The sequence below is a fragment of the Oryctolagus cuniculus genome, chromosome 10 (assembly GCF_051225735.1).
Source record: "Oryctolagus cuniculus isolate XC-2025 breed Fujian yellow rabbit chromosome 10, ASM5122573v1, whole genome shotgun sequence".
NCBI lineage: Eukaryota > Metazoa > Chordata > Mammalia > Lagomorpha > Leporidae > Oryctolagus > Oryctolagus cuniculus.
Genome location: NC_142876.1, coordinates 95,218,723 through 95,246,634, shown reverse-complemented (window position 1 = coordinate 95,246,634; position 27,912 = coordinate 95,218,723). Strand labels below are relative to the sequence as shown.

Genomic DNA, 27,912 nt, shown 5'->3' with positions numbered 1-27,912 from the left:
TATCACCAATAAATGTACTTTTTAATTGAAATGTGGTCCTGAAGCTCATGTGGAGTGAGAGAAAATTAAAGGCTAAGAACCCAAAAAAACAAAACAAGACAAAATGAAGAACCCAAAGATTTAAGAGGAATTAGCTTCTCCAGAAATTTAAAGAGTAGAAAGCCATAATAAATTAAAATTGACTCAAAAAGCAAGAGACATTGATGAAATTGATCATCAGCTCAGAAATAAAGACATTAATCCATATGACAACTCATTATACACCAAAATTACATATGAATAAAGAGAGAATTATTAGCTAAGTGGTACTAGAAAAGTTTGCTAATAATTTTGAAAAACCTTTACAATCATACCTCTCAATATGAATGGAAAATATAAAGGAGTTTAAATTGTAGCATAAAAATTGTCATTAAAAAGTTACATTAAAATTTTCTAGATATATGTAGGTGAAATCAGAGAATGACTTCAAAGAATAAAAACAATGAGGAATTCCTAAAAAGAAACAGGTTGGCAACCTAAAAATCCAACAATGTTTCCATACAAAGCATAGGCTTATTCCTATAAACCAAGGAACATATTAGCATACTTCAAAAACAAGAGCTTGAATGATTTAAAGAAAAAAAATTAGGGGCTGGCCCAGCAGGTTATACTGCTGCCTGCAGCTCCAGCATCCCATATGGGCCCCAGTTTGAGTTCTGGCTGCTCCATTTCTGACCTAGCTTCCCACTAATGTATCTAGAAAAGCAGCAGAAGGTGGCCCAAGTGCTTGATCTCCTGTCATTCTCGTGGGAGACACAAATGAAACTCCTGGCTTTGGCCTCATCCAGCCTTGTTTCTCAGGGCCATCTGGGAGGTGAACCAGTGAATGGAACATCTCTCTTTCCCTCTCTCTCTTGAACTCTCATTCTTAGATAATAAATCTTAAAAAAAAAAAAAAAAAAAAACAGTATACAGAAGAAAAAATACCAAGAGCTAATAAATGTATTTTTAAACTTCAATCATACTAGTGATTAAACCAAGGAAAGGAAAAAAGAGAAAAAAATATTTCACTAGCATTTGTCAAAGTTTTATAAAATGACAGTTCTCAATGTCGGTCTGACTGTGGCAGGAAGGCCAGTTTCGGTCAGTGCTGGAAGAAGTGTGCTTTGGCAGAAACTCTCTGAAAAGCCACACGGCAACAAGTATTGGGAGCTTTTTAAAATCATGGGCCCAAAAATTTATTCTATGGAAAGATAGAAATGTAAAGAAATTAAAATAGAAAGATGTTCTTCAGCACATTATTTATAACAGCAAAAGCAAAAGCAACAAACAAACAAAAAAACCACATGGTGGAAGGAGAAACACCCGATATTAAAGGAATGAATAAATAAAATAGAATACTATATAGCCACTGAACTGTACTAGGATGAACAGTTAATTTTATGAGAAAATTCTAACGATACGTTGTAAAACCAAAACAGGGGGCAGGCATTTTGCCTAATAGTTAAGACATCTGCATCCGATATTGAAGTGTCTACATTCAATTCCTGGCTGTGGCCCCTGGTTCCAGCTTCCTGCTGACACAGACCCTGAGAGGTAGCAGGTGATAGTTCAAATAGTTGGACCCCTGTCATCCATCTGGGGGACCTGGACTGGGCTTCCAACTCCAAGCTTCAGCTTAGTCATGGCTTGGTTATTGTGGGTATTTGGAGAGTGAACCAGGGGATGAGCTCTATCTGTGACTGTCTATCTTTCTCCTTTTCTTTTGATCTCAATCCCTTCCATTTGGTCTCAGTGCCTCCCAAATAAAAAATAAAATAGGATATAAAATTCAAACACTTTGAAATAGTGTTAGATAAAGAAAAGAGAAAAAAGTAGAAAAGAGTAAAGGAAAAAAGAAAAAAAAGGGTAGAAGGAAGAGGAAAAGAAGAACGAGGAGAAATGAGGAGAGAGGAAGGGACCGGCAACAACACAGGCATGTCTGGGTGGGAGCGACCCAATGTTCCTAATGCTTATCTCTACACAGTGAACGCTCTTGTTGTTTTATTTTCCCCTATATCCTTCTATACTTTTGCAAATTCTCTACTATGACCATATATTATTTTTATAACTAGGAAAAACAAGTCATTTTTTAAAAAAACTATTAAAGATAGAGAAATCCATCATCCTGCATCCCTATCAGTCCACACACACACACACACGCACACACATGAGCTGGACCTTGAGAATCTCTGTAGACAGGGGGAGTTAAAATAATGAGAGTTGGCTTTATTCCCAGGATGCCAAACCAATGGGCTAGTTTCATTAACTTCAGGAGAAAAGTCAGTTGATGACTCTTGAATAAGCCAATGAAAAACTGGAAGTCTGTGTTCATAGACAGGAGGACCATCACTGGGTCAAAGTCAGGGAAAAGTGGATGATGCCATGTCATTAACATTTGTAGAAATGGTCCAAAAAGTAACAGAATTATTTCTTTAGTCCCTATCATTCCAGGGATAGTGAATTCCTACCAGGGTCCCAATGAATTCTTGCTGCAAGAACACAGCTCTTCTCCCCGTGTGTCCTGAAAACACCTAAACATGATAGACCCAGGTTCTCTTCCTACCCCCTCACTAGCAAGAATGGAGCAGTGTCAGTGGGATGACTTCACATCTTTTCACATCTTTTCTAAAACAATCGAAAGAAAACACTCATTTTTCCCAGGGCAAGTTCTCAAGCTTGAAGACATGCCAATCATAACTGTCTTTCTTCACCTCTCCACTGTCTTAGGTCTGCTTATTAACACTTCCATTCAAATGCGACAGGAGAGGAAACTTGATTATTTTAGCTGCTATGCTAAAATCTATCATTTCGGAAAAGAAAGCAACAAAGATGATCTAGTTTGGCATTAGGAATTCTGTTTGCAAACAAAATTTGTAAAAAATGAAGGATGGGGGCTGAATCAAATTTTACCCAAGCATCTTACAGAGCCAGATGCAGTACCCTGGAGCAGCACCTTATAAAGGAAAAGTGAGTGGCCGAATGGCTTCCTTTTTTCACACTATCACTTTTTCCCATGATGGGAATTTATAAGTAGGAGATAATCACAATGCATGAGTGCACAATCACATCGGCCAAAGGATAAATTCTAGCCACCTGTGTGTCATATTTTTACCACTAAGCCACTGAGTTAACAAAATAAAAAGTCCTTCTTTAATAAGGTAAAGAAACAAACAAACCACTTCACATAAGTCGCATCTGTGTCACTGGGATAAAAAAAAAACATGATGGTGGCCTCTGGATTGTTTCACAAAGATTTTTACTAGTTACCTATTTTTTGTACTCCATTAAGCTCTAATAGCAATTGCTATGATGTGTTAGTAGGAGACTGTATATAGTTTGCTCTCAGCCAGTTGACATGTTGTTAACTGTTACAAAACCCACAATAATGTTAAGCATTTACCAATCTCAAAAAGTATAGCCTATTTTTAAATCTACACCTAGTTTAATGTCTACCTCTTGAATACAACAGACACTGAGCTGTTTGTTGCTTTACCAATTCTATCCCCTGGGCAGAGAAGCCTGGGTTTAGGGAGCTGAGGGAGAATTCCACGAGCCGAGGTTTTTGGCTGCCTCCCGTTTTCCTATAGCCTTGAGTTGAGATTAAGAAGGAGGCAATATCAGAGCTGGCAACATATCCTTGAATTCTTGATTTTTAAATTTCTCAGTCAAAAGAAATGGCAGCGACCTTTGCACAGGTCATTTATTCCAACAGAACGGAAATGGGAAGAGACTCAAAAATATTTTCAAAACCTCCCCCAGTATGGCACCCTGTGACATGTGATCAATGGATCCTCATGCTTTGATATGTTACAGCGGGAACTTTCAGAAATGACTTACTGGGTTGTACATCTGATTGAACAACTGCTCAGCTTGCTACATTGCAAAGTTGGGGAGGCATTGGAGCACAGACGGGGAAAGAAGGAAAGATCCAGAAAAACAGCATTAGCTCAACAAATCCAGTGCATCCACACAGACGAACTGGTCGTTAAAAAAAGAAATTTCAGTTTCTAAACATTCCACAGTGAAAGTGAGAGGCTCTACGGAAATACAAATGTTGACTTTGGCTCCTACAAAAGAATAGCTGGAATAAGAAATTGAAGGTTTGTGTTACTTTCCCTTTCTCAAGTTAAATAACCCATGAAATAAAGAAAACTGTCCACTTTTGATGATACATGGAGTGCTGGCCTCCAGCAATCAATCACAAGAACTACTTCTGGCCAAGGTTGCAATTTATTACTTGAACTTCAAAGATGGTAATAATAAAAGATTAATTAGATCTTATCATTGAATTTATAGCTCTTCTTTTATATGAACACAAGCCTGAATTTTGTATTCAGTCTAAATTCTGAAAAATATAGATTAACAAATGGCAGGTTAGTGATAGCAAAATATCAGTAAGCAAGATATTATCAGATTAACTTATATGAGAGAGAAAAAATTTAAATTAGTAGAGAGAACACAGGGGATCAAAATACAATATTATCCATTGTTTATTATCAGGTTTTACAATTAATTAAAATATTAGTTCACAATTAATTTACAAAATTAATTTTCAAAGATATCCTAGTATTCTCTACCATATGTAACCCTGTCTACCTTGTGTGGAAGATTTAAATGTTTAAATATTTAATATTTGCATGTTGGATATTATTTTAAGTAGTCCCCTCAAGTCATATTTCTTAAATGTCTGCACCATTAATTTGAGGCTTAATGTCAAAGTGTAGAAGATAAAATATTTCAGGAATTGTTACACTGCTTTATGCTGAGACATGCCTTTTAAGAGTCTGGATTCATAGTCTTTCAACTTGGATGAAGTAAACAATACCTTATCACTCCTTCAAAAACCCTCTGCAAGCATGACATTAATTGAGAAATTACTAAAGATCATAAATCAAAGCAATCTGAATTGTTAGGGCTTCTTTATTGATTTCTATTCACTTAGGTAAATTGACTGAACTTGAACCTCAAATATTCCTTTGAAAGTAATATGATCTATACATAAAAAATCAAGTTCTTCCCAATCCCTTTTACTGACTGGTAAACACATCTAGGTGAGATTCACTTATAACTAACTAATAATTATGTATTCTTTGGCTAGTATTGTTTCATCAGCCTCATTAAAATCAGTAAGGATTTTCTCATATGTGAGTATTCGATTGTTTTTAAGAGGTATTTTGGAATACATAAGGGGTAATTCCTTTTCTGCCTATAACATTTTTTTAATCACAAAATATTTGAAGATATTTAATTCACAGAATAAAGGGTTAAAAGTAACAGTACATGTGAATGTTCTCCACAATCTTTTTTTTTTAACATAAAAACTCACCTTACCAATAGCAGGCATTACTCATAAGACAAAAGTAAATTTCAATCACCATTTGGATTTCATTGTCAATGGCAGACAAGGTTTCTGTTCAACTACACATCTGCGATGTTCTGTGGATTTTATGGCCAAAATACCTGGACACTTACAAATCCTGAGCCAACTCCCAGTGGCCATTCACGGTGTATTTATGACATAATAAAACCATTATGTTTTCAGCTTTCATTTTGCAAACCTTTATATTTTATTCACAAGTCACATACCCTTTTATTTAAAAGGAGGCCCAGACACTCCTTGAGCTTTTATAGCTGCTTATTTTTCCACAAGTAAATGATGTGTTTATATGTATATTCACATACTGCTGGCTTATATTTTCAAATATTTCATGTAGATCTCAATTCTTTTTAAGGTGATGGGCACTTGAGGTTTTTATGGAACTATTTATTAGCAAAATTAAAGACTACAGAAAAAAAAAACATTTTAAACTTTTGAAGTTAGTTAGCACTACAGAGCCAAAAATAACAAAATAGCATCTGCAGGTTAGATATAAAAACATTTAAATTATCATTACCTTATTTAAACTCACTGTGCTACACATGTAGGAGGTAGATTATGTAAATACTTAGAAATAAGTCATCTTTTCATAAATTAAATAGGTCCTTCACTGCAAGACAACCATGTTTGCTACTTTAATTCTGGCTAAGTAATAGGATGTTAAAATGCTGTCGGGAATAACACTAACATGGTCCCAAGATCTAGTCTGTAAATTTCAGTGCATGATACCTACTTGAGAGTCTACAGAAAACACATGCTCTAAGTGATCTCTTGGGCAAACCACAGCTATGTATATTGAATTGCATACATATTGATTTATTAAATTAGTCAAGTCAGGTATATAGAAACTACAGGGATCAATATAAAGACTACTTCCTTTTAAGTACTAGAGGATTTTAAATTTCATAGATGACTTTCAGAGAAAGGAGATGTCAGGCATGTATTTGCAGAAACCAGAAATGGGGCGTTCCAATATTCACATGGCCCATTACAGTTGATGTAGGGCATCCTTCAATGCTCAGATCTCTGTGAGGTCCTCCTTCTAACAGACCCAGCACAAAGGAGCACTTAGGGAGCCAATGAATGTACCTCTCTTACAAGGTTACCCAGAGCCTGCCTTACAGTCACAAAATGCTTTTATTAAATAAAATGTATCTCCTGTAGGTTCACTTCTTGACATGCATATGCATATATAACATATTATAGAACACATTTGCATGTCAAGAATGCATATCACAGATGCAATGTACACACAGCCAAGGCAATCTCCATCTAAACACTCTAGGGTAGACAACTTAAATTCTTCTTAGTGCTCAAGGTTTCTGCTTAACTAAATATTGCTTTAAGTCAGTGAGATGTTGAATGGAGTGGGAAGTAAGTTTTTCAAGGTAGAGACTTTCTCACTCTTACAAAGGAATTTGTTCTGTATGTTTATCTTTGTATTAACAAGTACACTTTCTTAATGTGAAATTTCTCATGACAATTTCCTAAAACTCCCTATAAATTGAGTACATTATAGTCACATCTCATTACATATGGCATCACATAAAATAGTATATTAAATTTTAAGTATTCAGAATAATTCCTCCACAAATCAGTGATTCCTCCATATCCCTCAACATCCTTGTCAAATATTTTCAAAATGTTAGCTAATAAATCCTCATTCCTGTGTGCTATGAATTATACATAGTCAAATTTTATTATAGACTTTATTTGATTGTTTAGATTTTTATCATCCCCTTTGAATAAGTTCATAACTTGTTGAAGGGAAACGAAATGCTTAAACTCATAATGTTATGAGTTTTATGTGAACAATGAGTGCAGACGTACCAAACAACACAGGGAAAAAGTCAAAGGAACAATGCATGACTGGAAATGCACTCCACAGAAATGTCCAGGTTAGAGAAAACATGTTAATGCCACAATATGAAAGACCCTGCTGTCTTTTCCAAAGCATTCTATGTCTAACAAGCTTTTAGACAGAAAGACCACATTGAGTCAATTATAGCCACTCTGCAGATATGCTAGGGACTTGACTATTTTAATGAACTTCTAGAAATTTAACGTCATCAGCAAAACATTTGCAAAACATTTGCAAAGTTCTCATATAAAATCAACCTACTTCCGAAAGCTGTAAAAATTTAGCTATAATGGGGCCCCTGAATTCTTTGGTTACAAACATTTCCATTTATCTTTTTTTGATAGTTGAGATTTGCCCAGAGAGTAATGGCTAGTTTTCATATTTTTTACTTCTGCTACTGATTTTTATCTATTTTTCAAGTTTTCTTTAGACAGGAAATCTAAGATAATTTTTCAGGATCACAGACAGATTTGATGTAGATTTCTTAGGCATAAAGTTAAGAGTGTTTAATTATTTTATCAGCAGACTGAAAAAGATAAGGGATTTATTTCTTTTGAAAAATGCCTCCTCGTTCCCCATCTTATGAATTCATTTTAAGATGAGCACTGTTTTGCTGAGACTTCACTTACCTTTTTTAACTGTGCTTCAAGTTTGCTACATTCCTCTTTCTTTTGTTCGATGGCTATTTCTAGAGATTTTAATTTGGAGTCCCTTTTCAGCCCAGCAGAGGCTAATGAAGATGCATGTTCTTTGAGGTCAATCAAACTAGACTGAAAGAAAAACAAGGCTGGTCGGTGAAGCCCTGCAATTTCTACTAGCAGTGTCTTCAATTTGAGTACATTGATTCTATACATAGCAGTAAAGTGTGCATTAGATAGAAGGGATAAATAGAGTCCTACGAAGCTAACAATAGGCAGCTTGGACCAGGAAATTAATGTTGGCCAGCTTACAGAACCAAGCAGGATCTAATTGCAGTAGAAACAAATGTGACCACACGGTGTGGTCGGTAAATGCATGCTTCGTGTCCTCGATTCATGCAAATGATGTCAATCCCAAGGTGGTCTTTTTACACCACAGCAAAGCAGACACCCCGAACCTTCCATTTACATTTATTGCTGTCAGGCCATACAGACTCTGGACAAATACGAAAGAAAACACCAACTTTAATGCTTTCTCCCCAACAAAGGGAAAAGTCAAACATAAAAGAAACATCCTATCAACTTTCATCAAATCCCCATTTCTTTAACCACAAGAGACCACTGGTTTCACAAATGTCTTTTGGAAAATTAAAAGTATTTTAAAATTTAGAGTAAAATGGACTTTGTCTTCAAGTCCTTTGTAATTTGGATCCAACAAATAAAAGTGGATTCCCCCAACTCTAACATGTGTTTTCTTAAATAGTTTCAGTCATTAATCCTGTCCAGAAACCAACAACTTCTGGATACAGTCTAAATTCCAAAAATTAAAGAAATAAATACCAACATATATCACTGAACATAACTTAATACCTAGAAGGGCAATTTAATCACCAGATATAAAAGGGTTAGCAACATACATGAGACTAAAATGTTCAGGTTTTGGGAGCAGGCATTTGAGCTGGTGGCTAAGCCACTGGCTGGGATGTCCACAACCCAATCAGATCATCCAGGTTCAAATCCATTCCCGAGTCTAGCCTCCTACCTATGCAGACCCTGGGAGGCAGCTGCTAGTAACTCAAGCAGCTCAGTTCCTGCCATCCACATGGGAGAGATGGATCAAGTTCCCAGCTCTTGGTATGGGCCTGCCCCAGTCCTGGTTTTCGGGGGAAACTGGGGAGTGAACCAGTGGATGGGAGCTCTCTCTCTCTTGTTCTGTCTGTTAAATAAAACTGTAAGAAAAATGTTTTAAGTTTCACCTCTAATCAGGCACAGAGTCTTTCTTTGTTATCCATTTGCAGCATCTAGGAAAATACTAAGCCCACAAAGATCATTCTGTAAGTAATACGGCCCAAAACTTTAAGCTAGGTTGCTCCATAGATACAGGAATGACCTTGACAGTCACTATCACCCAGCAAGGTGCTCCTAGCCATCCTCTGGCAGACAGGTTAGCTGTTCACATTTGTCACTTCAGAACATTGGCATTCACATTAACTGTGCTGTCAAAGTCACAGAGTGATTAAAGGCAGACACTGGTCTCAAATGCAGGTCCACTGGGAGAGGGAGTAGGAGATGGGTTGGTTTGCAGGTGGGAGGGTGGTTATGGGGGGGGAAATGCTATAATCCAAAAGTTGTACTTTTGAAATTTATATTTATTAAAGTTTTCTATTAAAAAAAATGCAGGTCCACAAATCTGATTTCAATGCTTTTTGTCTAGCCATTTTGTCATGGTGAAGAGTTATTATCACCCCCAGTGAAATATAAGCTCCCTGATAATTAATATCAACTCTACCTGGGTCTTCTTTACACATTCTAAATAGCCAGGAGTGATGGCCAGTTTCAGTCTTCGTGGTTGGGCTACTGTCCTCCAGCATTAATCAACTCACTGCTGTGAAGGTATTCTGTAGCCATGACTAACACCTACAGCTGACTTCAAGTATAGAACTTTATCCCCAGAACTGTGAGTGGGACTGCTCCTCTCAGGGAAACCCATTGTGAGCAGAAATAAGATTTCCCTGAGGAAAAACAAATTCCACCTTGGATTATAGCATCAGCTTCTGTCTGACCCTACCTGCCCTTCCTTACAGCTCACCCTATGAACTACATGTGACCAAGTCTTCATAGCTGTGCAAACCAAGTCCTTCTTAATCTGGTTCAACGTTTCTATCATAGATCTGTTTTCCTGGTAGAACCTAACACACCCAGCCCAATGCCAAGCACATTCCTACAGGAACAGTAAGTGTTTCCTATCTGAACTTTATTCAGTGTTGGCATTGTTGACAAGACTATTTCCATATAAAGATTATTTTGTGGGCTAGCATTGGATACAGAGGGTTAAGCTGCCTGCTACAGCACCACCATTCAATAATCAACACTGGTTTAAGTTCTAGCTGTTCCATTTCCAATCCAGCTCCCTGCTAATGTGGCAGGGAATACAACAGATGACGGCCCAAGTACTTGTGCCCCTGCCATCCCAGATGGAGCTCCTAGTTCCTGGCTTCAGCCTGACTCAGACCAGGCTGCTGTAGCCATTTGAGAAGTGAACAACCAGGTGGAAGATAGATGCCCTCCCTGTCCCCCTTATAACTGCCTTTAAAATATTAAACATCTTTTTAAAAATCTTGGTTTTTGGGGCCAGCGCTGTGGTGCAGCAGGTTAACACCATGGCCTGAAGCACTGGCATCCCATATGGATGCCGGTTCGAGTCCTGGCTGCTCCACTTCCAAACCAGCTCTCTGCTATGGCCTGGGAAAGCAGTAGAAGATGGTCCAACTGCTTGGGCCCCAGCACCCAGAAGAAACTCCTGGCTCCTAGCTTAGGATTGGCTCAGCTCTGGCCATTGCAGCCAACTGGGGAGTGAACCATCGGATGGAAGACCTCTCTCTCTGTCTCTCTCTGCCTCTCCTCTCTCTCTGTGTAACTCTGACTTTCAAATAAATAAATACATAAATAAATCTTAAAAAAGCTTGTTTTCATAGAAGAATCCACCATGCATTATGAGCTGTTTTTAATGAGAAGGATAGACACTGGTTTCAAGGTGACAACCACTGAAGGAGGTTACAAATGAGTTCAAAGTTTCTATGCCTTCTGTCACATACAAACCACAGTAATTACATATCCTCCAGGGTGGAATTAGAAGTGAAACAGTAGGGAAAGGGCTTAAATTCCTTATTTCCATATCAAAGAAATGATCTCCTGTTTAAAAAAACTAGTAGCCCTAGATTTTAGCTTAGATGGGTTTTGCCTCTGAGTTTGCTCCAAGCTCCCCTTATTCTAACTCATTTCCCTCTTCACCTGGATGAGATGAAGACAGGACTTTAATTTGAACAGGACTATCAACACTAGAGGAGTAGGGACTTCTGTGGCAGTGGAAGACACTGTACAATATCCAGTCCAGCAGGGAGAAAAGGCACTACCAGTCTTAAAGGAGATGGACATTTCCCACAGACACAAACAAGGTGAGGGGGCCACTGTAGACAATGACATGTATCTCAGAGTTTAGAAATCAGATAAATTAATGTATTACTACTTTTCATAAAGTTCCATCAAAGTTGGAAGGCTTGGGGCAGGCATTTGGTCTAACCATTAAAAACGCCATTTGGGGGCTGGCACAGTGGCAGGTAAAGCCTGCAGTGCCAGCGTCCTCTATGGGCGCTGCTTCATGTCCTGGCTGCTCCACTTCCGATCCAGCTCTCTGCTGTGGCCTAGGAAAGCAGTAGAAGATGGCCCAAGTCCTTGGGCCCCTGCACCCAGGTGGGAGACCCAGAAGAAGCTCCTGGCTCCTGACTTCAGATCAGCCGTTGTAGCCATTTGAGGAATGAACCAGTAGATGGAAGAAAGATCTCTCTCTCTCTCTCTCTCCCTCTCTACCTCTGTAAAATCTGCCTTTCAAAGTAATAAATAAATCTTAAAAACAAACAAACACTCGTGGCTGGTGCCGCAGCTCACTAGGCTAATTCTCCGCCTGCGGCGCCGGCACACCGGGTTCTAGTCCCAGTTGGGGCACCGGATTCTGTCCCGGTTGCCCCTCTTCCAGGCCAGCTCTCTGCTGTGGCCAGGGAATGCAGTGGAGGATGGCCCAAGTGCTGGGGCCCTGCACCCCATGGGAGACCAGGAAAAGCACCTGGCTCCTGGCTTCGGATGCCTACATCATGTACAAGTGCCTAGGTCAGAGTTCCCTGCTTTCCTTCCAAGCCCAGCTTCCTGTTGGTACACACACTGGGAGAAAGCAGGTGATGGTTCAGGTACTTAAGTTCCCTGCTACCCAGTGGGAGACCCAGAATGAGTTATAGGTGTCACCAGCACTTAGGGATTGAACCAGCAGAAGAAAAGCTCAGTTTCTCTGCCTTTCTACCATTCCAGTAAGAAAAATAAATGAATAAAACTTTTTTATAAAAAGTTGAAGGGGCTACACATATCCTTTGGAGCATGGGAATCACAGGGCATAGCTTAAAGCATCCTCTCCAAGCCCCAAGCAGGGAGCATCTTTAAACTATAATGTTATTGTTGAGGATGTTTGCATTTATGTTCATCAGGGATACTGGTCTAAGTTCTCTTTCTGTGTTGTATCTGATTTTGGAATTAAAGTGATACTGGTCTCACAGAAGCAGCTAGGGAGGATTTCCTCCCTTTCAATTGTTTTGAATAGTTTGAAAAGAATTGGAATTAGTTCTTTAAATGGCTGGTAGAATTCAGCAGCGAAGCCATCAGGTTCTGGACTTTGCTTTGTTAGGAGAGTCTGAGGGTCTTTATTACTGATTCAACCTCCAGCTTGGTTCTTGGTCTGTTTAGGTTTTCTTTGTCTTCATGACTCAATTTTGGTAGACTGCATGTATCTAGCAATCTATCCATTTCTTCTAGATTTTCTAATTTGTTGGCATTTAGCTATCTGTAGTAATCCCTGATGATTTGTTTTGTTTCTGTGTTATCAGTTATTATATCTATTATTTAATTGCTAATTTTATAGATTTGGGTCTCCTTTTTTCTATTTTTGGTTAGTCGGGCCAACGGTATATCAATTTTGATTATTTTTCAAAAATCCAGCTCTTCATTTCACTGATCATTTGTATTTTTTTGTTTCTATTTTGCTTATTTCTTCTCTAATTTTTTTCTTTCCTGCTACTAATTTTGGATTTGGTTTGTTGTTTTTCTAGTTTTGAGATATACTGACAGTTCATTTATTTGATCTAGCAAATATTTTATCCATAAATTTCCAATTTCTAGATGTAGGTGCTAACGATACAAACTTTCCTGTTAACACTGCTTTTGCTGTATCTCATAAGTTTTGATATGTAGTACTGTCCTCTTCATTCATTCCCAGGAATTTTCCTATTTCTTCCATGACCCACTGTTCATTCAGAAGCATGCTGTCCAGTCCCCATGTGTTTGCATATTTTCTAGAGATTGTTAAGTCGGTAATTTTCAGCTTCATTCCATTGTGGTCAGAAAAGATACATGGTAGGATTTCAATTTTTTTTGAATTTGCTGAGACTTGCTTCATAGCCTAGCATATGGTTGATCATAGAGAAAATTCCATGCACTGATGAAAAGAACAGGTATTCTTCAACTGTGGGGTGAAATGTTCTGTAGGTACCAACTAGGTCCATTTGGGCCATAGTGTAGATTAGCTCTGTTGTTTCTTTGTTGATTTTCTGTCTAGTTGATCTGTCCATTGATGAAAGTGGAACAAAGTCTCCCACTACAATTGCACCTTTAGAGTAACATTTGTTACTTTTAAAATGCAGGTGAAACTTATATTCTGTATTCATGTTTGCAAAAGGATGAAAATACTGCTTAAATTTGTTTGCTGTAATGTAAAAATAATAGTCTGGAAGTGTAGCTACATGTTACCTGTTCCTCTGAGTCCAGCATGGAACGACTTCTCCTACCTTGGGGTACTGGATGATCCATTTGAGAAGCACAGATGAATGTAAAGTACCCAACACAAGGATTAGCAATTACTAGAAAATATCACTTCTTGGTCTTTTGGCTAACACAAGTGTAGCTACTACTATAATCATCACCATCTATGCTCAAAAGTCCATAGGACTTAAAAAAATTATTGTGTCAACATTCTGTTGTAGTGGGTTAAGCTGCTGCCTATGATGTTGGCATCCCATCTGAATATCAGTTTGACTCCTAAATGCTCTAATTCTTATCCAGCTCCCTGATAATGTGCCTGGAAAAACAGTGGAAGATGGTCCAAGTACTTGGGTCCCTGTCACTCACATGGGAGTTCTGGATGAAGTTCCTGGCCCCTGGATTTGGTCTGACCCAAGCCTAGCTATTGCAACCATTTGAGGAGTGAACCAACACATGGAAGTTTCTCTCCCTCTCTTTCATTCTCTCTCTCTCTCTCCTAACTCTGCCTTTCAAGTAAATAAACATAAATCTCAAAAAGGAAGAAAAGCTATAGACTTCCCTAAGCCACACGAAGGTAGTAAGACACAAAAGTTTCAAGGAGTTACAGTACATAGAGTTACCAGAGAAAACACAGTGTAGCACCAATGAAGAAAATTATAGAAAACATTTTCCTTTGAATTTAGGCAGTTTCACACAAGAAAGGTTACCATGTTCACCAACCCTCACAGAGTTCTTCCAACTAACCCTCTGCCCTCTCACAGCTGGGATGATTATGGGTTTATGAGGACTCCCTGGGTTGGCGGGGATTCACTTCTACACTCACCTCTTTCTCAGTCAGCTCAGCTTGTAAAGCATTGACTTTCTCCTTCAGGTCTTTGTTCTCTTTTCGGAAGGATTCTATCTCTTCTAGCCTTTCTCGATCATCTCTCTCCCGCTGTTCTTTCAAGCGCTCAATTATTCTCTCCTGGGAAGCAATTACCAAAAAAAAAAAAAAAAAAAAAGACATGAAAACCATCAATGTGCACATTAAAGAACATTACAAGAGAGAATCAGAGGCCATACATTCAAGGACTGCTCTACAGGAATCAACACACCCAAGGAATCGAATTGGGGAGTTGGGGTCTGTGGAGAGAGGCTGTGCATAAAAATAATTCAAACATGTTAATCTAACTTTAGACTTGTTAATCAAAGTTAGCATCACAGGGTTTCAAGGCATCTTAATGCTCAAGCTCTGAGGCTGTTCTTGATTCCTGGAGAGCAGTTCTAGAAGGCTTCAGACACGTAAACTCAAGACTTGTCAGGCGGAAAAAGCAAACCAACGGCTTGGCTCAGCCTTCTTTGCTTTGCCTGCCCATTTGGTATCAAAGAGACTTCTTTAGTTTCTGAAGATTCTTCTCTGCATTATCCTGGGATCAAATTGGGGCAGGACCGAGGCTCTCCAGCATAGGTCTGGATTCACACTGAGAACTGAAGACAAAGTAAAGACCGGGACCACTGTGTGTGTGATTTTCCAGTGTCTCTGGTGAGGTCCACTTCCAGGTTTGTTCAACAGCTTCTGCTGACAATTAGTAGACACTCTAAATTATTCATTGGTTTTTCTTTATTGAGGGCTTACTACATACAGCTAGGCACTGGCTAAGCCCTCCTCATGAGTCCTCATCACAGCTGTAAGTGCTGTGATGTAAGAGCAGAAACTGCAATAGTGGTGACACTGTGGAGGAAGGAAACACAGAGCTCAGAGTCTGGCTGACTCATTCAAGGTGTGACTCAGCTCCTAAAAAGAAGGCCCACTCTGGCATCCAGGGTGCTCCTTCTCTGATCCATGCCCATGGGATTACACTACCAGAAACATAAAACCAGAGTCACTGGCAGAGCTCTCACAGTCTATTTGCCTTTGGCTTTAAAAATAATAATAATGAAAGATTTCTTTATACAAAAAGTAGAGTGATAGAGAGTGAGACAGAGAGATCTTCCATCTGCTGGCTCACTCCCCCAAATGGCCACAAAAGTCAGGGCTGGACTGGCCTGGGCCAGGAGCCAGAAATTCCATCCAAGTCTCCCACATGGCTGGCAGGGGCCAAGTTCTTGGGCATCTTCCACTTCCTTGCCAGGTACATTTTTGGGGAGCTGGATTGGAAGTGGAGTGACTGGGACTCAAACCAGCATTCCAATATGCGATGCCAGTGTTGCAAGTGGTGGCTTAACCTGCTGCGCCACAAAGTCAGCTCTTGCCTTTAACTTTCAGAATGAAATGAAAATATTACTCTGATATACATGTGTTTTCAAAAAGATAGAACCTGCTTGACATCAAAGGAAGAATCTTTAGGGGTAGGTGTGTGGTGCAGTTGTTCAAGTCTGGGCTACTTCACTTCTGATTCAGCTTCCTGCCCTTTGCAGCTAGGAAGGTAGCAGAAGATGGCTCAAGTAGTTAGGTCTGTACCACCCTTGTGGGAGATCCAGATTGAGCTCCAGGCTCTTGGCTGTGGTCTGGCTAAGCCCCGGCTGTTGCAGGCATTTAGGGAGTGAACCATTAGACAGAAGATCTTTCTCTATGTCTCTCTGCTTTTCAATTAAAACAAAAATAAATATTTTCTAAAAAAAATCTTGGGGAAAAAAAACCCAAAAATTCTATCTGGGTAAAGCTTGAGTTAGATTTTTAAAATTAGTTTCAAATCACCCAACACATAGTTGAACTTCCTTTTGGATGGCCATGTTAAAAAATATTGGTGCAGGGCCAACGCTGTGGCATAGCAAGTAAAGCTGCAACCTGCAGTGCCAGCATCCCATATGGGCGCCGGTTCGAGTCCTGACTGCTCCTCTTCTGATCCGGCTCTCTGCTATGGCCTGAGAAAGCAGTAGAAGATGGGGCAAGTCCTTAGGCTCCTGCACCCACATGGGAGACCTGGAAGAAGCTCCTGGATCCTGGCTTCAGATCGGTGCAGCTTCGGCCATTGCGGCCATCTGGGGAGTGAACCAGCAGATGGAAGACCTCTCTCTCTCTCTCCCCCTCTCTCTCCCTCTCTCTCTCTCTGCCTCTCCTTCTCTCTCTGTATAACTGTGACTTACAAGTGAAATAAATAAATCTTAAAAAAAAAATTAGAGTAGGGGCCCGCATTGTGGCGCAGTGGGTTAAAGCCCCGCCCTGCAGTACCAGCATCCCATATGGGCACAGGTTCAAGTCCTGGCTGCTCCACTTCTGATCCAGTTCTCTGCTGTGGCCTGGGAAAGCAGTGGAACATGGCCCAAGTGCTTGGATCCCCGCACAAGCATGGGAAACCTGGAAGAAGCTCCTGGTTCCTGACTTCAGATCAGCTCAGCTCTGGCCATTGCAGCATTTGGGGAGTAAACCAGTGGACGGAAGACCTCCCTCTCTCTCTCTGGCTGTATGTCTCTTGGTATCTCTGTCTTTCAAATAAAGAAAATAAATCTTAAAAAAAAAATATTGGAGCCGGCACCATGGCTCATTAGGCTAATCGTCCACCTGCGGCACCGGTACCCCGGGTTCTAGTCCTGGTTGCTCCTCTTCCAGTCTAGCTCATTGCACTCCAGGAGTGCAGTGGAGGATGGCCCAAGTGCTTGGGCCCTACACCCGCATGGGAGACCAGGAGAAGTACCTGGCTCCTGATCAGCACAGTGTTGGCCATAGCGGCCATTAGGGGAGTGAACCAATGGAAGGAAGACCTTTCTCTCTTTCTTTCTACCTGTAAAATTAAAAAATATATATATTGGTGCAGAGCTGGCACTGTGGTGTGATGGGTAACCAACCACTTGCAAAGCCAGCATCAAATATCAGAGCATCAGAGCATCAGCACATGTCCCTGCTCTTCCACTTCCAACCCAGGTCATTGCTACTGCACCTGGGAAGGCAGCAGAAAATGGCTCAAGTGCTTGGGCCCCTGCCATCCCCATGGGAGACCCAAATCTAATTCCAGGTCTGGACTAGCCCTGGCCATTGCTGCCATTTGGGGAATAAGCAGTGAATAGAAGATCTCTCCCTTTCTCTCCCTTCCTCTCTGAAATTCAGCCTTTCAAATGGATAAAAAAAATCTTAAAAAAAATTAGTGCAACAACTATGCCTAAGAATCATGATATCTTTTATATTCTTATGAGCACAGTGTAGACAATGCCTGATACCTAAGGCAACCATAACAGAGTGTTTAATGCAGAGGGGAGTTAGCTTGAACACTTAGCCTGTGATTTAAGATGCCCAGAGGAAGAAACTTTTCTCCCCAATGATAATAAATTATGCATTAATACTTTCAAGGGGGAAAAATGGTACCATTACTGCTTTGCAATTATTTAAAAATACTTTAAATGAAGTATATTATTACAACAGTGGGGGCAGAAATAGAAAAATGAGTCTATTAATTGCCTGTGTGTTTCTTTGTGATTCCAGTTACAGTCCTATTTTACTTAGCTCATGACAATGGTGAATGGATGGCCATGTGACCTATAAAAGGAGGAAATATCCACAGTGTGTGATAAGTCTCACAAGAGCTTTATAAGACTTCAGCAACGCTGCCCTGGATGCCTTTTGCCCACGCTACCACGGGTCATCCAGCCTCTGGGCCCTCTCCATCCCTTCATTTCTATACTACATGGCCATGGAGTGACATTACCTAAGCTCCACACTGACCACATCACCTTACTATTTGGACACCTCCCACCAAGAATCCCTCTACCAAGACCATGTAGCATTTCTTTCCTCTCAGTACCCTGCTCAGGGTTTCCTTCAAGTGCCCTTCCCAGGCTACCTTTCTAGAAGTCAACACTCAAATCCTACACCTCATTTTAACCTAGGCCAGGGCAAACTGTGTGGCATACAACTGGCAATTAAAAAGCCTGATGAAGGAATGATAATTTAAATTAGGGATCATCTTGGCTTTGAAGTAAGGGTAATAAAATTAAGCATGCGTGTTAACATCCAGAAGGTGTCAAAGTCATTGGGAAAGTCAGTCAATTTGCTCTAAGCACTTATACTATTGACTGGGCATCGATGACAAAAAAAATCAGCAAGCACCATAATGTTTTTAAGTGTTATTGATGATTCAATACTACAAAATATTTCTCCGTCAATCACAAAACTAATTTAACTGTCAGCTACACAGGGCCAAATGTCAAAAACATGTGTTAAAAGGCCCTAATATGCCATGATCTACTTGATTAACAACTAACTTGCAGAAATTCCAACAATGTGTTCTTGTTTTAGTCTTATTTGCATTGGCAAGCGTTCCTTATGCACTCATCTGGCTCTGTACAGGTCTAATCTATTTGTGCTTTATCACCAGGCGGGAACTAGATTGCAGTGGCTTCCAGCCCTGCTATCTGGCTTTTGCAACTGCTTATCTACTATGTGGCTACAGCAAAGCTTGGCGAGACCGGCTTTGTAAATACAGTGGGTTCCGTCTCTTGGGCTTCTGTGTGTCAATCCTAGAACTAAGTCCTACTCCATCTTAACTCACTGAGCGGCATCTGTATGTGTGTGTGTGCACTCTTAGTAGTTGAATAAATTCCTGGAAATCAAAAGGAATAACAAACTCCCTGGGAAACCATAATCCAAGGGAAATGGTGAAGAGTGCCTGATGGATTCTAGTCATTGACCAAAAAGACAGCAAATACTTAAATGTACTTATGAATCCATGAGTTTCTATTAATCATTTTATTTTTTCACATCATGCCTTGATCCAGAGGATCTATTCAATTAAATGTGGATAAAATGGAATTTGTGTGAGAGAAGCCATTTAAAGTACATCATGATACTCTCAAGAGCACAAAAATCTGAAGGTTTGAGTTACAGTCCTATTCCATCCTTCATGAGCCCACTGGCCTTGAAATCATCCAAGAGAGGCAACAAAGTCTCAACCAGAGCCAACTTAGAGTGGAAGTTGCTTGCTGGCATACCGGGCTGAAAAGTTAGCATATGTCATGATTGGTTAATGATGTTTGTCTCCACCCAGCAATGGGGAATGTTGATGCATATATCTATAATTTTCATTCCTGAGCAACTCATTTCACCTCCTTGAGTCCATTTCCTATCTTTAAAATGGAAGAGCATGGAAAAATGGTCTTCTAATCACATGCATTGGAATCTCTGGGCATGCTTAAAAATTGCAGGTTCCTGGGCTCCACAGCAGAGCAACTGAATTGGCATCAGTAAGAAATAAGACCAGTGCTGGTACTGTGGCATAGCGGGTAAAGCTGCTACCTGCAGTGCTGACATCCCATATGGGCACTGGTTCAAGTCCCAACTATTCCACTTCCAATCCAGCTCTCTGCCATGGCCTGGGAAAGCAGTAGAGGATGGCCCAAGTCCTTGGGCCCCTGCACCCACATGGGAGACCCAGAAGAAGCTCTTGGCTCCTGACTTTGGATCGGCACAGCTCTGGCCATTGCAGCCATTTGGGGAGTGAACCAGCGGATGACCTCCCTCTCCCTACCTCTCTGTAACTCTACCTTTCAAGTAAATGAAAGGAAGGGAGGAAGGAAAAAAAGGAGGGATGGAGGGAGGGAGGGAAGGAAGGAAGAAAGGGAGGAAGGCTGGCCGGCCAGGAAACTATTTCGGATGAGTGGCTAAACTGCTGCTGGGGATGCCGACATCCCACACTGGAGGGCCTGGATTTGAGTCTCAGTTCTTCTCCCAATTCAAGCTTCCTGCTAACAAGTACTCTTGGAGGCAGTAGGTGATAGCACAAGTAGTGAGGTCCCTGCTACCCACATGGGAGACATAGTCTAAGTTCTGTGCTCCTGGCTTTGGTGTGGCCGTGTGGCCCAGCCCCCATTGTTGCAGCCATCTGGGCAACAAACCAATGGATGGGATAAATTTTTCTTTTTCTTTCTCCTCTCTCCTCATGCCCTGCCTTTCAAGTACATAAATTTTTAAAAAAAAATTATTTAGGTGACAAGACCATTTGGACACAAATAAAGGTTTAATGCTCAACAGAATAAAAACTTAAAATAAGTCTACTTTTCATTATATGATAAATAAACTTGACAGTTTTATCCATGTCTTTATCTTACTCTACAGTTTTATTCATGTCTTTCATATAGACTAGCATTCTGATTTGGGCACAATTTGAAAACTTCCCCCAAATAAATTGCTCTCTATTCATTTTTATTCTTAATCAGTGTGAAAGACTAAACACCGGATACAAATATAGTTTAGAAACAAATACCCATAGGCCCACACTGGCCCACAGGCCTATTCTATTTGTCTTGAGCATCATAATTTTGAAAAAACGGAGCTCAAATCTTTTGAGAAAGGTCAGCCACTCTCTAGTTTGCCACTATCACCAGCAACTCTCTTGCCTTCCACCAAATCCATGTTTCTTATTTTTGTGCCCTGCCTGGCCCTTCTAGTTATCTAAAATCTCAACTCCTTATCTATGGCCCAATTCAGGTGTTATTGGCCTGAGATCACAGAGCAGCAAGCTGAGTAATTCATGTCCAGGTAGTTTCAGAAGAGAATAGAACTGAGGGCTCAGCTAATTCAAATGTGCATGTTGAAGATGAGGTACTGAGAGGCCCCAAGGAAGAGCCTTGCCCCTGATGGTGCAACTATCAAGTAGTGAAGACAGTATGAGGATGCCAGAGTCCCACAGACCCCAGCTTTCCCCCCAGGAAACCCTTCTAGCCTCAAAGAAAATGCTTAAAAAGGAGGAGTAGTTACAGATTTGGGAATAGCTTTGGGATTTGAACCAGAATAAATCAAATCTTAATAGAACTTGGAAGGGAAAAAAAGATAAAATCCTGCCAAGAATCCATGACATGGAAAATTATATGGTATATGTTTACTTTCATGAATTTTAATAAAGAAATTGAGAGGTGAAAATGGGCTGACATCAAATCACCCAAAAATGCAAAAGGGACACATAATCCTTATAGTTTTTGAATCAACATTCTCCCCTCATTCAAGTTTTACAAACAAATGTACTATAGAATACTCTGGAAATACATCCTTGAAAGTTGAAATCAGAATATCTTTCCCTGAAAAGTCATCTTATTAAATAGTTTGTTATGTCTTCAAATAAAATCTTATTCTTATCATTTTATCATTCTTAATAGAAGTATAAAGACTATCTAGCCTAAGAATTGCATCTCTTTTCTTCACTTCAAAATTTCTACCACAAGAGCAGTGATTATCAGACTAGAGTGTACGTCACCATGAACTGGGTATATTTTACAGTGCAGATTCCCAGGCCCTAACCAGGTTCTGAATGGGTAGATACAGACGGGGCCCAACAATTTAGATTTCCAAACAGCACCTTCTGGGGATTCTGAAGTAGCAGCACAGAAGTCTTCTTGAAGAAGCACTGGCTTAGGGAACCCATGGACCCTTTAATCTGATTCCCCAATTCAACCAATGGGAAATCTGAGGCCCTGAGAGGGAGAGCTCCATGCTAAGGTCACTCAGTTCATTAGCAGCAGGGGCGAGACTGGCACCATGGTCTCATCCCCCTTGATCTCAGTAGCAGCAGGCAATCTGAAAGGAGAACTCACATTGCTGCCTGTATTCCAGCTATCAAGTGCTGCAGAATCCAAAATGAAGAGAAATACAGAGAAAGAGAGCATAATAGGGTCTACTGGTATATTTCCTTAACAAAAGTTAAGGAGCAGGCATTCAGCCTACCGCTTAAGAAGCTTGTTAGGGTGTCAGCCGCTGTTCTACCTTAGAATGTTTGGGTCTGACACCTGTCTCTGGCTCCTGGTTCCAGCTTCCTGCTAATGCACACCTTAGAAGCAGTAGTGATGGCTCAAAGAGTTGGAGCCCTGCCACTCAAGGACCCTGAATTGAGTTCTTAGCTCCCAGCTTTGGTTCCTCCACCCTCCCAGCCACTGCAGGCATTTGGGAGTAAACCAGCAAATGAGAGCTCTTGTCTTTCTGCTTCTCAAATACTAACTAAAACTAAAGAAAAGCTAACTTTCTTTGTAACATGCTGATTTTTAAAAATAACGCCAATATCACGGGCCTGAAAGCCATAATGACACATGACCTGTCCTCTCAAAACATAAGTTGTCCCTGCTCAGAATTGCTAAAGAACTTGACCTGTGCTGCTAGCACTGCTCTGGGCACTGTCCTTGAACACTCAGAAGTGTCAGAGACAATGATACGAGACATACAAATTCAACTCCAGGGCATGATACCTGTAATAGGTGCCCAGAGAATGAATGAATTTATTTAATCAGAAAGTGATTGGACTGGAAATCATTATAAAAGTCAGTAAATATCAAAATGATCTACTTGTATAATGGGTACCATTAATCCATTCATTCTTTTATTTTCAGTAATTCTTTTAAATATAAGTCATATGGTAACTTCCAGGATGGCTTACCATCTTCTTCAGAATACAAGTCAGATTTTTTTTTTCTTTTAAATTTGACAGGTAGAGTTATAGACAGTGAGAGAAAGAGAGACAGAAAGAAAGGTCTTCCTTCCGTTGGTTCACTCCCCAAATGGCCGCCATGGCCGACGCTGTACCGATCCAAAGCCAGGAGCCAGGTGCTTCCTCCCGGTCTCCCATGAGGGTGCAGGAGTTCAAGCACTTGGGCCATCCTCCACTGCCTTCCTGGGCCACAGTAGAGAGCTCGACTGGAAGAGGAGCAACTGGGACTAGAACCTGGCACCCATATGGGATGCCGGCGCCACAGGCGGAGGATCAACCAAGTGAGCCACGGCGCTGGCCCCACAAGTCAAATTTTTAAAAATCTTTTCTCTTAGGAGCTCCAGTGCCCCTCCTCTTACCCACCCTCCTTATACCTGATCTCCCCTTGGCCTGGTTCAATCACCTCAAGGGCTCAGGGCCCAGACCTGGATCTAAATCGTCCTTTCAATATACCCACTCTGAGTGAGAACTCTACCTGATCACTCTCCCCTTTCTTTTTGTTTATAAAAATTAGTACCCTCTGAAAGTCTATGTATGTCATTTATTCTCTGCCCCCTCCTTAGAATCTAAATTTCAGGGGCCAGTACTGTGGCTTAGCAGGTAAAGCCACCATCTGCAGTGCCAGCATCCCACATGGGTGCCAGTTCGAGTTCTGGCTGCTCCACTTCTGATCCAGCTCTCTACTATGGCCTGGGACAGCAGTAGAAGATGGCCCAAGCCCTTGTGCACCTGCACCCATGTGAAAGACGCAGAAGAAGCTCCTGGCTCCTGGCTTCGGATCAACACAGCTCTGGCTGTTGTGGCCATTTGCGGAGTGAACCAGCTGATGGAAGACCTCTCTCTCTGACCCTCCTTCTCTCTGTGTGTAATCTGACTTTCAAATAAATAAATAAATCTTTAAAAAATATGTAAAAAATAAGAATCTAAACTTCATAAAAGCCAGTATTTTAACCCATTCTCTTCTCTGATGCATCCCAGTGTCCATATTACACCTGTCACACACTGGAGGTTCACTTAATTAATACACACTGAGTGCCCCCAACATGCTGACCTGGGCAGCGTAAGCTAATACACACTTAGGATGTGTTGGTTGGGTCTTGAGTCTAGCAGAGATCCATTAGTCCCATAAAATCAGAAGAGTGAATATTTAAGACGGTGATAAGAGCTCTGGAAACTTCATGACATTCAGGAGAATATAGTGGGGCGTATCTAGGTTGTGTCCCTAAGGAAATGATTAATAACAACAATGACAGCTATAAACTATTTGCCCTATTCTAATCACATCCCATACCTTAATGCATCTTTCTTCAACACAATCCTCTGAAGTTTATTCTATTATTACGATCCCCTTTTACAAATGAAGAATCTGAGGAACTGCCAGGTTATGTAATTTGTGCAAAGTAGTAAGGGCCAGACCTAGGATCTGAACCCAGAGAGTCTGGCTCCAAGGTCCACATCATTGACTACCATGCTATACAAGGTCTCAGGAAGCTGGCCTCTCAGAAGAGTGGTTATGTCTGCAGACAGGTACTCATAGCCTGGGCTGGTTAATTGCATGTTCAAAGAGTTAGAGGCAGGAAGGATCATGGTGTATTTGAAAATCTAGAAGCACAGCATAGCTAGTGCACAGAAAAGAAGCAAAGAGAGATGGAGGACGAGGCTGGAAACCAAGGGAGGGCTGGAAGGGGCAGGCAGGCAGAGAGGTGATGGTCAGGCACGAGCCCGAGCAGATGGAGGGAAGACTCCCAACAGCCAGGTGAAGGAATTCAGTTGTTATCCTCCAATCAAGAACAAGTTAGTGCCGGCGCCGCGGCTTACTACGCTAATCCTCCGCCTGTGGCGCCGGCACACTGGGTTCTAGTCCCGGTCGGGGTGCCGGATTCTTTCCCGGTTGCCCCTCTTCCAGGCCAGCTCTCTGCTGTGGCACAGGGAGTGCAGTGGAGGATGGCCCAAGTGCTTGGGCCCTGCACCCCATGGGAGACCAGGATAAGTACCTGGCTCCTGCCATCGGATCAGCGCGGTGTGCCGGCCGCAGCACGCTGGCCGCGGCGGCCATTGGAGGGTGAACCAACGGCAAAGGAAGACCTTTCTCTCTGTCTCTCTCTCTCACTGTCCACTCTGACTGTAAAAAAAAAAAAAAAAAAAAAGAACAAGTTAGCAAGTTAGTGAGGATTTCGAGGAAGGCCAAGGGGGATGTAATTTGCATTTCAGAAAAACACCCCTGACCAGATGGGCCAACTCTAGTGAAGGAACATGGGGCCCAGTTGGGACAGCAGGTAGGGTGAGCAAATGGTGAACAGCAGGCGTGTGTAAATGCATCTGAATCACCTCTTCCCAACGTGGTTTCCCTTCATGCCAATCCCCGTCCTGCTGTGAGCGAGCTCACCTTCTCCGACAGAGCCTCCTCTAGGGTCGCCAGCGCAGTATCCGTGTTACTGGAATCCGTCTGCAAGGACTTCACTCTGTCTTTTAGATTGGTCAGCTGCTTGTCTTTATCTCTAAGTTGTTCTTGTAAGTTTTCAATCTAAAAATAAAGATCAACACATTTAATGCAATTTGATTCCATATCCAGAGCCAAGAATCCTGAAGTGGACCTGTTACAACAAAAAATAGACTTGAGATTACAGACACTGTCAGTAGGAGTAGGTTGTACTTTGATTTACACTCCAAGGCCATTTTGATGAGCCTTCATTCTTCCACTTAATTCAGTTTTGCATTTAAATGATAATACCCATGAGATGAAGGATTATGTAAGCCTTCTGACATGTGATCACTATTATTTCCATCTATGTCCATCCCTTACCCCAGACTGTTATGTCTCTCAAGTCCATGGACCCTACTTTGGTAGAATGAACCAGAAAAATGTTTATGCAAGATTAACTCATTCATTGAACAGGCATTATTGGGTGGCCATTTTGCATCACATACAGTATCAGTTTATGGCAGAACCCATGTACTCATTCACTCACTCCTTGATTCAATATTCAACTTTGTGATATGTCAAATGTTGTCAAGTGGCTGTTTCAAAGCAACCACATGAAAAGGCAAGGAGGTTATCACCAGCAGACTGTTAATGGGAAGAGCTTGTGATAGAAGTCAAACGTAACAAGTACTAAACACTCCATTTGGCAACAAGTCATGTGCTGGCACCCAACCAGCCACTTTTATCTCCTATCTGCAGCCTGAAATAAACACACCAAACAGTCGATTATAACGCCTGCCCGGCAGCAGCAGCAGCAAGGACCTTCTCTTGGGCATTGCATACATTATCATTCATGTTTTTATTCTCTGCTTTCAAACCCTGTATTTCTTATCTAAGGATTAAAAAGAGCCCCACTGTACAAACAATTTATTCATATTAAGGGTTTTAAAATGACAAGGAAAAAAAAGCAGTACAACTCTCAGATAAGTCCATTCAAAATATTTGTATTCTGCACCCAGCTTTCTCAGGGAATCATTCCAAATGCATGTTACACAATGTATGACTCAAATTCTACAATCACTTGATTCTTCCAGCGCAAATCAAGAATTACAATACAAACAGTGCTGGTAGTTGCAGTGGGAGAAGGAGGAGATACTGAGTGACAACGGAGGTGGCAGCAGTAATAGCATCAAAAGAGCTCTGAAGGCAAAGACAATGATTCTGCTGGTCCTTCCCTGGCAGGAATGGGCTAGGTGAATTTTTCCAGTGGTTACATTGAAGGCTAACAATGATGTCTCCCTCCCTCCCTATTTCCTTGCCTCCCTCCATCCCTCCATTCCTCCAGCATCCCTCCCCTTCCATCTATCCACTTTTCCTTCTTCTTTTTTTTCTTTTGTCTGCCTTGACACAGACATCCCGGAAACTCAGCAGCTAGGTCAAATAATTAACCTTCTTCTTCATTAAAATGCAATGTGTTCCCATCAGCTGCCACCATGAGAATTCACTGGTCCTCCATAGAAAACACGGGAACTCAAAAAGCACAATGTCTTCCAACAAAACAAAAGCTTCCTCCACTCCAGACAAGAGTTCACGTGGCTACACAGCATCCTAAGCAAATATATGTTTGAGCAACAATGCGGATGCCTATGAGTCACAATGATAGCTACACCAAAGGAGCCACCGACTGAGAGGACTGACCGATTCCTGGACAGAGTGCATATTATTGAGTTTACCCGCACCCAGGGCTATACTGTGCAAATGCACAGTGGTTCCAAGCAAACTGATGAGGTTTACTGTGCCTATGCTAGCAGACCGTCCTGTGTGGGGGACAGGATTTATTTTTCTGAGGGCATTGGCCCTATTGCAGTGGTAGACAACCACTTCACAGGACTCTGGGCACCTGAGATACAGGCCAAAGGAAACTGGCTGTGAGTTTAAGGGAGGCTCACTTGGGCTTCCCCAAATAACCACAAAGACTAAGGAAACTGAGAATAGGCATTCCTCCTAGCATGCAAGTAGGGGCTAAGAGCTATAGGAACACGGGATGATGAGACCTGGGTTCATGTGGGTGACAAATCTATTTGCCTCAATGACACTGCAGGCAAAACTGACAGGTATCCAGAACTGAAGGTACACTGACAGAGGCACGGTTGTACCACTTGAAGAAATGTGGCACAAAGATTGCCAGGAATGACTCTTATGAGAGAGAAACAAGGTACACAACAGCATGGAGAACAAACTTTGTTGGGTACATTCAGAAAACAAATCTATAAATAGATACATATATCCAGTAGAAATTTTAATGTTTGGAGGAAAGAATCTAGACAGGAGGAGGTGGAGGAAGCTTCTGGTTT

General features: G+C 41.2%; 1 protein-coding gene across 26 annotated transcripts in view; it reads right to left on the bottom strand.

The window, feature by feature from the left end:
* ERC2 (ELKS/RAB6-interacting/CAST family member 2) overlaps positions 1-27,912 on the bottom strand; it is a 1,012,357-nt gene that overhangs the window by 503,472 nt on the left and 480,973 nt on the right. For 17 of the 26 annotated variants that reach the window (XR_016214779.1, XM_051852281.3, XM_089306079.1 and 14 more), the window contains 4 exons: positions 25,523-25,660; positions 14,580-14,720; positions 7,889-8,029; positions 3,859-3,894 (listed from right to left, as the gene is read on the bottom strand). Coding sequence is in view for 25 of the 26 variants with exons in the window: in XM_051852281.3 (XP_051708241.1) it covers positions 3,859-3,894; positions 7,889-8,029; positions 14,580-14,720; positions 25,523-25,660 (456 nt within the window). In the remaining variant the exon portion in view is untranslated. The remainder of the gene's footprint in view (positions 1-3,858; positions 3,895-7,888; positions 8,030-14,579; positions 14,721-25,522; positions 25,661-27,912) is intronic. The other 9 variants (XM_051852285.3, XM_089306093.1, XM_070050690.2 and 6 more) reach the window with 1 other exon arrangement.